General features: G+C 41.7%; 1 protein-coding gene across 1 annotated transcript in view; it reads right to left on the reverse strand.

Annotated features, from left to right (window-relative positions):
* Positions 1-12,196, reverse strand: part of EXPH5 (exophilin 5) — a 115,972-nt gene extending 103,776 nt beyond the window's left edge. Inside the window, exon 1 of the mRNA XM_006833961.1 lies at positions 12,078-12,196. Within this exon, the coding sequence (XP_006834024.1) occupies positions 12,078-12,196 (119 nt within the window). The remainder of the gene's footprint in view (positions 1-12,077) is intronic.
* Positions 12,197-12,500: the final 304 nt, after the last annotated feature.

Genomic DNA, 12,500 nt, shown 5'->3' on the forward strand with positions numbered 1-12,500 from the left:
TCTTTCTGTAGGTTTTGAATTGTTTCCAATGCTGTATCTATCTTATTTAATTGTTCCTGTAGCGCTTTCCTGATTTCTTACTTATTTTTCTCAATTCCACAGTAAAGTGTTTTGAAACACTTTATAATCATTTTTCTGAATTCCTTCTCAGGCATTTCCAAAGCCTGCCCTCCTTCCAGAATGGAGTCTGGGTCTACCTATAGGTCATTTGTCTCAGACATTTTATCTTGTTTCTGGACATGTGCTGATATAGTCATCTGGTTTTGCTTCTTGGACATGTTTAGTGTTTATCTGTGGCCTTAATACTTAATTGAGTATGTGTTTTGGTATTTTTTTATGATTTCTGATTGCTTCCAGGTAGATATGATCAGGATGTGGGCTTCCCGTCTCATTCTTCTTATTGCTTAACTCAAAGTAACTTTCACAGGTGTTGTCTGCCTCCCTGGTATATGGCAGTTGGTTTTGGTTCTTGCCTGGGTTTTGGTGTTTATAGAGTGTGATTGTAGCTTGAATATATGGCAGCAGTTGCTGACTCTTCTTGGGTAATATAGGGAGAGAAAGAGTCCTCCAAAGGTAGAAGGGGAGCATAAAACAGCAAAACAGCACCAGCAAAAAAACAAAAACAAAAACACGTTAAAAAAAACAAACCTCAAACTAAACAACAACAAAACAAAAGTAGACTGAATACTGTAGTCTATAATCTCAGAAAAGGGAGAGGAGGGAGAGAAGAAAAGAGAAGAAAAATATCTGTAGCCTAATATGAGTATGAGTTTAACGCCCTCTCTTCAGCTTCTTGCTTTCAAAGCTGCCTGAGAGATTTCAAGATGCCACTGTTGGTTGTTATGCTATATCTTAGGCTTTAATTTAATTTTCAGCCTGTTTTGTTTTGAAATTCTCTTTCCTTCTCTACAACCCTGTCCTGGTCTTTCCCGTATTTAAAAAAAAAAACAAAAACAAAAAAACATTCAGGGCCTGCTCTTGGGCTGAGTATCTGTGCGCATGCATGGCAAAAGAACCCACCAGTGGTGAGGTTGGGGGATGTCCACTTGTTCAGGCACCATCACCCCCCAGTCAATAGAATGGAGGTGTGCAAACAGTGGGGGGGGCCAATGGCCAGAAACCAAAAAGAAAAGAAAATCAGAACAAAGCAAAACGGACAAAGTGTATTGTCCACCTTTGTTCCAAGGTTCCCGCAGCATTTTTCCATGGTGTTTCTGCTCTCCCATTGGGTCTTGCTGTTTGGTCTCACCCAAGATGTTGGCTATGTGCCTCTGAGCCTGGCAGATTCAAAAGTACAGAATTTCTTACTTTAGTTTCAAGTTTCACTAGCTGTAAGCCTTTAAACTTTTAAAATATTCCTATCTCTGTGGTTCCGAGTTTTGGAGCTCTGCCCTGGATCTGCTTTGCCTGGTATTTTGTGGTATGGTTGACGGCGAACTTCACTGCACCTCCACCCTAGCCGCCATCAAGTCCCATGTCTCCCAAGACTCCATTCCATTTTCTTTTGATGCTTTTTGTATCATTCAGTATTTTGCCCATAAAACCCTTCAATACTGTAAGTTGAGGCTTGAATTTTTCTTCAATTCTGCAGCTTGAGAAATGCTGAGCATGTTCTTCCCTTTTGGTTTCCTAACTCCAGGTCTTAGCACATTTCGTTATAATATTTGACTTTGTCTTCTGTTCAGCTCTTTTACCTCCTAATTTCTTCCATTTGCTTTAGCATCTCTACGCTGGACAGCAAGTTTATGAGTCTATTCTTACATTCATTTGGCTATTCTCTTCATTCTTATCTTCTTTTCTACCTGTATGATGCTCTTGATGTCATCTCACAATTATAGTGTTCCGTCTTAAGTGTCTAATGCATCAAATATGTTCATCATATGATCTCTAAATTCAAGGTCATATTTTTGCTCTCATGGAGTTGTTCTAATTTTCTTCAGTTTCAGCCTGAATTTGCATATGAGCAATTGATGCACTGTTCCATGTCTGCCCCTGGCCTTGTTTTGGCTGATGAGATGGAGCTCTTCCTTCACAGATGTAGCATATTTGATTTCTACATTCATCATGTATCAATATGATGAATTGTATCAGAATAGTCAATAATCTGGTGTGACAGTGTTCCACTGCTATTCATAAGGATTTCAGTGACTAAACATTAGAAGTAGTCTGTCGTCTTTCCTTCTTCTTAGGCTGTCTTAGTCTGGAAGTTCAGCTGAAACCTGTCCATCTGGGTAACCCTGCTCGTATTTAAAATACAGGTGGTGCAGCTTCCAGAGTCACAGTAACATGCAAGCCACCACAGTACAACAAACTTTCAGCCACTCCATGGGAGAAAGAAGACAGTGTCCACTTCAGTGCTACTTTGTTTTATAGAGTCACTATGAATGGGAGTTCTGGTGTGGTGCTGTGGGTTAATGCGTCAGACTGCAAAGTCCTTTGAACTGCAAGGTCAGTGGTTCAAGCTTACTAGCTGCTCCTTGGAAACCCTATACAAGATCACTATGGGTTGGAATCGACTCAATGGTGCTTAACAACATGAATGGAAGGGACTTCTGGTGTGATGCTGTGTTTAACGTGCAGGACTACAAAGTCAGTTTGAACCATAAGGCTGGTGGTTCAAGCACACCAGCCGCTTCTTGGAAACCTTATACAGGGTTGCTATGAGTTGGAACCGACACAATGGCACTTAACAGCAACATGAGTCAACTAAAAACTCTGTGGGCTGTCTCCCAGCTTTCTTCTTCATCTGCTGCTAAATACTTAACTTCAAGCATTGTTTCAGAGCTGAAAGCAATGCAAATTTAGTATCAATTTTAAAAATGAAAAAACCAAACCAAACCAAACCGAAAAAACCTTTCTCGGGCAGATTTGGTCATCATAGTCCCCAGTGTCTTCTTTCATCATTAGGAAGTTTAACATACAGGGGAATGAGGAAACTGGCTCCTGAGGTATGCCCAGTTGATATTTTAAGGACCGCCCTTTAATAAGGACACTAGCAAGGTCAACAAGGAAACATTCCTGAGGAGAAGAGTGAGGTGAGCCCATGGCTCTTAAATGTCACAGCCTGTGCAGTTACTAACAGCAGTAAACCAAACCTGAATGAAGATGCATCCGTGTGTGTAAAAGTCAGTGCCTTCAGCAAGGTTCCTATCCACTTAGTTCTCAGTTTTAAAGCCTAAGTATGCTAACAGGGAAGACAAACATTTTCTGACTAACCTTGACCTGACCTTCTTTTGTCCCTCACAAACTTTTCCAGATCTTTCGTTCCATTAATTTGTAGTATTGACTACACAGAAGGCAAGGTCTATTTAATTCAATCTAGAATGTGTACTAAGTGCCAGGAAGCACTGAGGCTCTCCATCCCAGAAACAACTCTGACTGCAAGGAACTCAGAACCCAGCTTACCCATGCATATGTTAATATTATAAAGAAAAGGACAAGTGCAAAAAAAAAAAAAATTCAGATGTTTAAAAACTTACTTTAAAAGACACACTTATGAAGGTAAAGAAGGTAATCATATGCCCTTTGTCTCTTTATTATCAAAAGAAATAGTTATCATTATGTTTTTGTAATATCTGATAAAATTATAAGGAATAATAAATAATGAAATAGAAATAAATTAATCAGGAATAACAGAATAAAAAGATAAAAGACAAATAATATCCTTCCAAAGTGATTATATGCATTTTTGACATAAATGATTATCTATGATTTCTTTCTAGAAAGGTAGCTATTACTGATTGTTCCCCAATATCCATTACTCCATTGTTCATACTAGTAACATACGTAAGTCGTCTGTCAGTTTGTCATGCTGTGGTGGTCTCTGCATTGTGATGCTAGAAGCTGTACCTCCGGTATTTTAAATACAAGCAGAGACATTCATGGTTAACAGGTTTCAGTGAAGCTTCCAGACTAAAACATTAGTATAAAGGAGAGACAGACCACTTCTGAAATGTTAATCACTTAAAACCTTATGACTAGCAGTAAAACACTGTCTGATAGTGTGCCATCAGATGAGCCCCTCAGGTTGGAAGTCACTCAAAATATGATTGGGGAAGAGCTGTCTTCTCAACGCAATTGTTAAATGCTGTCGAGTTAATTCTGACTCATAGCTATCCTGTGCACAACAAAATGAAACACTGCTCAGTCCTGTGCCATCCTCACAATTGTTGTTATGCTTGGGACCATTACTTTTTCCACTGTATCTATCCATCTTTACTTTGAGGGCAGTCCATAATGAAAGCTGTGGGCTTTATTTTAAGTCCTTTTTGCTTCCAGTAAGCAAGGTTGTATCATCTGCATATTTCAGATTGTTAATGAGTCTTCCTCCAATCCAATGCCATGTTCTTCTTCATATAACCCATCTGCTTGAATTATGTGATTAACATACTGGTTGAATAATTATAGGGTAAGGATATAACCCTAGTGCACACCTTTCCTGACTTTAAATAATTCAATATCCTCTTGTTCTTGACTGCCTCTTGATCTATATAGTTTCTTCACAAGCACAATTAAGTGTTCTAGAATACCCATTTGTCACATGTTATCTCTAGTTTGTTATAATCCACACAGCTGAATGCCTTACATAGTCAATAAATATAAGTAAACATTCTTCTGGTATTCCTTGATTTCATTCAAGGGCCATCTGACATCAGCAATGATAGTCCTCATTCCACGTCCTCTTCTGAGTCCGGCTTGAATTACTGTCAATGCACTGCTGCAAGCATTTTGGAAGCGCTCACTCATCTATGCTAAGAAATGTGGACGACAGCTACATGGCCAATGGTCTGGAAGAGACTCATTGATGCACATTCCAAAGAAAGGTGACCCATTAGAATGCAGAAATCATCGAACAATGTCATTACTATCATACGCACATAAAATGTGCTGAAGATCATTAAAAAATGATTGTAGCAACACATGACTAACTATTACTGTTATTATATTATTAGCTTTTGAAACCCACTGCCAATGAATTAATTCTGACTCATAGTGACCCTACAGAATACAATAGAACTGCTCTTAGGATTTCCAAGGCTGTAAATCTTTACAGGACAGAAACCCTCATTTCTCTCACCCTGTTGGAGTCCTGGTGTGGAACTGTGGGTTAATACGCCAGACTGCAAAGTCAGTTTGAACCGCAAGGCCAGTGGTTCAAGCTCAGCAGCTACTCCTTGGAAACCCTATACAAGGTCACTATTGGTTGGAACCGACTCAATGGCACTTAATAACAATAATTCCTAAGGAACCTGGTATCCTAGTGGATTACTCGTTGGGCTGCTAAGAGCAAGATTGGCAGTTTGAGCTATCCAGGCACTCCACGACAGAAAGATGACACTTGTCAGAATTGACTTGATGGTATCCCACCACAACCACACTGGAGTCTTGGTGTGGTTGTAGGATAACCACTGGACTGCTAACCACAAGATCAGCAGTTAAAATCCATCAGCTGCTTTTTGGAAACCCTATACAGGGTCACTATGAATCTGAACTGATTCAACAGTACTTAATCCATGTTGTTGTTGTTAAGTGCCATTTAGTAGGTTCCAACTCATAGCAACCTTATACACAATTTCCAAGGCTTTAAATCTTGGTGTGATCAGAAAGCCTCATCTTTCTTCTACAGAGAAATTGGCAGACTGGAACCACAGACCTTGTGGTTCTCAGTCCAGTGCTTATCTTATGGAGTCACATCATTCCACTAAACACATAATTAATCGAGAAGGATAAAAATACTTTTAGTTATCTGCTTAGCATGAAGATAAAAACAAACACATATGGAAGACTTTAAAAACTGAAAAAGATCTATAATATTACAAAGCCTAAATAAAACAATCTGATCCCTGACCTTGGATTATGAAACGATATTATAGTGTTGGTGTTAAGTGATGTTGAGTTGGTTCTGACTCATAGGGACCTTGTATAGGGTTCCAAGGTTGGAAATCTGTGCAGGAAAAGAAAGGCTTATCTTTATCCCATGACGTGGCTGGTGAGCTTGAACTTCTGACTTTGATTTTCACAGTTCAGCATTTATCCTACAGAGCCACCACATTTCCAGTATTTGGGTTGCTGTTAGGAGCTCTTGTGCCACCTCTGACCCATAGTGACCCTATGCACACCAGAATGAAACACTGCCCAGTCCTGTGTCATCCTCACAATCGTTCTTATGCTTGAATCCAGCACATTGGGTGTCACTCTCTTTTTCACTGACCCTTCACTTTCCTAACCATTATGTCTTTCTCCAGGGACTGGTTCCTCCTGACAACAGGTCTAAAGTATGAGAAATGAAGTCTCGCCATCCTAGCTTCCCCAGTAGTGTTTTGATGCCTTCCAACCTGAGAGATTCATCTTCCAGCACTATTTCTGACAATAATCAGGTGCTATTCATAGTGGTTCAGTATTCAATACTCTGGTGCAATCTGACAGTGTCCCATTGTCATTCACAAGATTTTCAATGGCTAAACATTCAGGAGCTCTGGTAGCGTAGTGGTTACGAATCGGGCTGCGAACCTTAAGGTCTGCGGTTCGAAACTACCAGCCGCTCCGCGGGAGAAAGATGAAGCTTTCTACTCCCGTAATGATTTACACCCTCGGAAACCCTGTACAGGGTCGCTATGGGTCAGAACCGACTCGACGGCACTTAACAACAACAACAACAACAAACATTCAGAAGGAGTCTGCCTTTCCTTCTTCCTAGTCTGTCTTAATCTGGAAGCTCAGCTGAAACCTGTTCACCATGGGTGACTCTGCTGATATTTAAAATACAGGTTGCATAGATCCCAATATCACAACAACACACAAGCTGCCACAGAATGCCAAACTGACAGATGAGTGGTAAAGTACTACAGTAGTTTTATGTATATTGTCCCTAGAACCCAATTCATAGAGCTAGACAGGAGAAGAAAGGCATTAACTAAATGCTGTTGACAAGGTTTGGTGCCGCAGAGATTTATAATATTAATGGGTTTTTTTTTTATATAGTATCAAGGAACCTATCTGGTGCAGTGGACCATGAATTAGGCCGCTAGCCACAAGGTAAATAGTTCAAATCCACCAGTTGCCCAATGGGAGAAAGAGGAGGTTTTCTGTTCCTGTCGATTTGTTGTTGTTGTTATGTGCCGTGGCGTTGGTTCCGACTCATAGCGACCCTGTACAGGGTTTCCGAGGCTGTAAATCTTCACAGGAGCAGAAAGTCTCATCTTTATCCCGCGGAACAGCTGGTAGTTTCGAACTGCTGACCCTGAGGTTAGCAACCTGATTCGTAATCACTATGCTACCAGAGCTCGTTTACAACCTTGAAAAATCCTACATAGGGTTCTATGAGCCAGAATCGACTTGATGGCAATAGGATATTGGTTTGGTTATAGAATCAAAACATTCTCATTTTATATAAGGCATTCCTGCACTGTCCAAGTATTTGTTCTCATGGCCCCTTCCTGAAGCCACAAAGGAGTTAGTTACATCTACCATCTACATCTACAGCCACCACCAACCAATAGTTTTCACAGACACAAGCATAGGGACACAATCTGTTTTGTGTTCTGCAGTATCTCTAGGGTCACCAATGTCTGGCACATAGAAAGTACACTATAAATAAGGGATGTTTACTCAAAGTCTTAGCTAGAAGCAAATTTCACAGGTTGGTAGAGCGTAAGAAGAAAGCCTAGGAGAGAAACAAGAGGTGTGTATATCTGATATCTGGTTTATAATCTCTGCAGGATGTACAAGTTTTTACTAGCTGCTGATCACTTCACAGCTTTAATATATACAGTTCCCCCTTGAAGCTGAGCAGCAGTTCAAAGACACTAATATCAATCTATCAGAATTAGCAAAGTTATGGAAAACCCTCCTGAGCTCTACTTTTGACATTGAGCAAAGATGGTCTAAGTTTCAACATGTTGTTTTCAACTTAATTAACCTAAGGGATGCAGATCTTATACTTCATGAATTTTCTTTATAAATTCTTCTGTGAGCTGACTAGTGGGCATAATTTCTTGGTCCTCTCTATATCATAGTTATATTTATGAAATGGGGGGTGACAGATAATCGCATTTCTAAAGACCTGCAAAAAGTAAGAAGCCTTCAGTTTTTTAAAAAACATACACACATTTCCCCCTGTTTGGGTGTGAGAGAACTAAAAAGAAATCCCCATCTGCCAGGAAATTGTGGTTCAAATTCCCAGCCTTTCTCTTCACTGAGATTGGTTCACAGACTGTAGAAAGCTTGAGAAATCATCACTATGTGGATACTTGCAGCTAAAATCTTTTCCATAATCTAACAAGAAGGGAAACTGTAAAGCTGGAATTGAAATTCTGATTTTCACCTGCTGCAGTGGGTTAAGCTTTGGGCTATTAACCAGAAGGTCAGTGATTCGAGCCCAGCAACCGCTCTGCAGGAGAAAGATGAGGCTGGCTGTTTCTCTAAAGATTTACAATCTTAGAAACCCCAAGGATTAATGTCCTGTGAGGTCACTGTGAATTGAAAGTGACTTATTGGCAGAGGTTTTTGGTTCAGAGTATGTTGGTAGCACTCTCCCCAGACTCACAGGGCAGATTAACATAAACTATAACGTAGACATTATGGGCTGTTAACACAGGGCTCAAAGAAGGGAGAAATCACATCTGGCTGGACAGTGTGTATTTGAGAGTTAGAAGAAGGGGAAAAAGAAACAGTGAGAAGTGGGGAGAGCAGCTAAGGACTACAGAGGCCTCGGACTCCAGCCAACACAGGTAATTCATTCCTTCATCAAGTATTTAGGCCTGTCTGTGGTGTCACTCTCCTCTAAGCCAGGAAATCCTATATCATTCCCCTCCCCTGTCCTTCCTAGGAGGTAGTATCTGCCCAGCATTTGATCCTCTTCCTCCCCACTCCCATCCCCCTTCCTGGCCCCCCTACCCCAAGGTCTTGGAAAAAACCATCCTTTCAGCAAACCTTTACTGAATGCTCACTGTGTGACAGGAGAGGCATCAGGTCCTGAAAAGTCATGAAAAGGAGCTGCATACATTTCTGCCCATCTTCATCACATGCACAAATGACCATAAGAAGTTACAACAATAGCATGTTGGTGTAGTTAAGTACCATTGAGTCAGTTCTGACTCATGGAGACCCTGTATAGGATTTCCAGGGAGTGACTCACGGGTTTGAACCACCAATCTTTCAGTCAGCAGTCCAGTGCTTATCCTACATGCCACTTAGGGTACCATTTTGCATTCTGCTTTTCACACAACACGGTCTCTGGAGCATTTTCTTCAGTTATATCCATGATAAGCTTGAGATGTTTACAAGAAACTAAGGCACTTAGTAATACAGAAGTAAAATGTCATAGGACGGGAGATCATTATTTCTTCATAATTATTACTTGTAATGACTGCTATCTTATTGGCTACTTAGCTTTGAAATGTCCCACTATTTTGCTATTATAGGCAATGCTGCAATAAATATCAGAGCATATATATCTTATTTTGTTCTCTACTGAATTAGTTCCTCAGGGAAAAAACACGATATATTAAAAAGAATATTGGAACCCGATAGATTTGAGTTCAAATTCCAGCTCTGCTATTTACAAGCTGAGTGAACTTGAGCAAGCCCTTTAACCTTGCTAAATTTACATTTCTCTTCCATAAAAAGCAGTTAATATTCACCTCAAGGGTGAGGATTTGTTCTTTGCTCTTAGGTAAAAATAATCTTGAGAGAAACCTGGACTTGAATTCTGGCTCAGACAAGATGCTCAATCTTATACATTCCTGAATATTTTTATATACATCCAAGAAACCCCCCCAAAACCCAGAGGGAATAGAAGCAAATACTGTTGAATGATGATGCACAGAGGGGATTGTAATCGTTGCAAAGAAATGAAATACGATAGGATGAGTGTAAAATTGATATTCTCTCACATAAACTATCACTCAATTCACAATAAAAACTAAAAAAAAACCTTCAACCTTTGTAAATTTAGTTTCCTCCTCTGTGAAATGAGAATTACAGTGAGTAACTGATGGGGTTGTTTGGAAAATTAAATATATAGAACACGTTTAGTATTTGTTGTTGTGTGCCATCAAGTCAGTTCCAACTCACAATAACTCTGAATAGAACTCTATACAGAGAGCAATTGGTGGGCTTGAACTACTGACTTTGAGGTTAGCAGTCCAGTGCTTACCCTACTGTGCCATATTTAGGGCCCAAGTTTAATATGTTGTTAAGAGCTGTCCACAGAGTGACTGGTGGGTTTGAACTGTCAACTTGTAGTTAGCAGTCCAGTGCTTATCCTATAGTGTCTAGTATACAGTATGGCCCCAATAAACGTTAGCTGTTATTATTATCACAGTAATAATTATTACTATAACCACCACTTGTAGAATAAATCCTGTAGGCTAAGCAATAGACTGTAACGTCGGAGGTTCAAGCTCACCAGGTGCTCCTTGGAAACCCTATATAGGGTCGCTATGGGTTGGAATCGACTCAATGGCACTTAATAACAACGAGTTGGGACTGACTCAATGGCACTTAACAACAGCAACATTTCCCAAAATAAACATTGGATCACTTAATCCCATCCTCTAGAAAGATTCCATGAGCCGGAACTGACTGATGGCGCTGAACAACAACAGTTTCCTCCAGGGGATTCCTGTTGCGACGCAGTAGGATCAGCACTGGACTGAGAAACACAAGGTTGACAGTTCAAAGCCACCAAGTGCTCCTTGGAAGCCCTGTTCAGGGTAGCTATGAGTTGAACAACCAATGGCACTTAACAACAACGGTTTCCTCCAGAAGTTCTGATGTAGTGTGGTAGGAATAGCGCTGGACCTCAAGTTTGATTACTAGCTCAGCCTTAATGACATTTAACAAGTTTCCTAGAATGTACTCTGGCTCATGGTGACCCCATATGTGAAAGAGTAGAGCTGTGCTCCAAGACGTTTTTAGTCATTGATTTTGGGGGAAGTTGATTGCCAGGCGTTTCTTCCCAGCACCTCTGGTGGACTCAAACCTGTATCCTTTGGGCTGTCAAATACCTTAACCCTTTTGTACCAGTCCTAGGACCCCAGAGCAGTCCTGGAATGGGTCATTCCAAGACTGATGAAAGGTTCTCTTTAATTTATTCCAGGATTTATCTCACACTTATCCAGAAAAAAAATATATATGGTTTATTGACATGCTAGGTAATTATCACTTTCTGGATTGCGTTCACAGATACCCATTTCCTCAGAACACTGTGTAGTAAGGTCAAAGGGTAACATTCCGCAGAAACCTTCCTAGAGCAGGACAAACAAAAAGACCCGCCCATTCCAGCCAATCCCGTGGGCCCAGCCCAACCTGGTTCATCCCACACAAATCTCCATTTGGCTATTTCATCAAACTCTCGCCCTTGAGGTGGAAACTTTTCTTGTTGGTGAAGTGCTAGCCATCCTGGACCCTGCAGACTAGTGGTGAGAGATCTTTTCGTAGGTGGTTTGGGGCCTACGGAGAGTGTGTTGGGGGGTGAGGAGAACGCGGAGAATTGCGTAAGCACGTGGGTGCGCACGAGCTGAGGAGGGCACGACAGTTAGATTCCACTCCACTTAAATCCTCCCACCTAGTTCACGTGCCCCACTTAGCCCAAGCCCCAGGACAGCAAAGTTTACCGTGACCCCAGTGCTGTATCACCGCGCAGACCGCCACTCTGCGGGACCCCGCGAGACCTGTCGCCGCCCACACATCTCGACCAGAGGCGGCGCCGCTGCGCGGGGCACATCACAGACTCAGGGACGTTAGAACGCGCCAGGTTCGGGCCTCTGCCCCCATGCGGAACCCGAGAGTCTCAGCCAAGCAAGCCCGAGTGGATGCCGACGTAGAAGGAGCAGCAGGCATCTTTTAGAAAGCAGCTCGGCGAAGAGTTTTAACTAGTTTGGCCCTTTACTACCGCATGCCTCGCCGGTAGCGCGCAGCCCGGGCCCGAGTGTCGGAAACTGAGTGCTCGGCTCCCGCCAGGTGCGGCGCCAAGGCTCCTCGCTTACCCAGCGCACTCGCAGCTCTGCGGAAGTCAGAACCAAGTCTCCTTGGACACAGGCGCAGAGAAAAGAGAAAGGAAGTTTGCTCTGTACCTGATCCTCTCCTTCTCTGCCCTTTGTAGCTCCTCATTTCTTTCCAGAACTCGCAGGATCTTTCTGGCTTCTTCGTCATTTAAGAAACTGATATCAAACCCCTGAGGAACTTTCGTCATTTTCTCTATGGTGTGTAAATTACACTTAAGCTCCTTGGCGCCTCCTGTTACGGTGGCATTTTTCAAGATAGAGAAAACTAGTTTCACAAACCTGATCCTACAGCCAATAATAAATCCACCCCTTTGAAAATCTAAAACCACAAACCAAGGGAACGTCCCACACCTACAGGGTTCATTTTGACAAGTGCTTAATGACATGATTCTCACGACCTGTCCAACCGAGTTGCAAAATACAGGACTAAAGGAAGAAAGGGAACCAATCCCATTCCAAAGAGGCGGGCCTCCGTGTCCCTCCCTTTACCTT

This window comes from Chrysochloris asiatica, unplaced genomic scaffold, assembly GCF_000296735.1.
Source record: "Chrysochloris asiatica unplaced genomic scaffold, ChrAsi1.0 scaffold00008, whole genome shotgun sequence".
Classification (NCBI taxonomy): Eukaryota; Metazoa; Chordata; class Mammalia; order Afrosoricida; family Chrysochloridae; genus Chrysochloris; species Chrysochloris asiatica.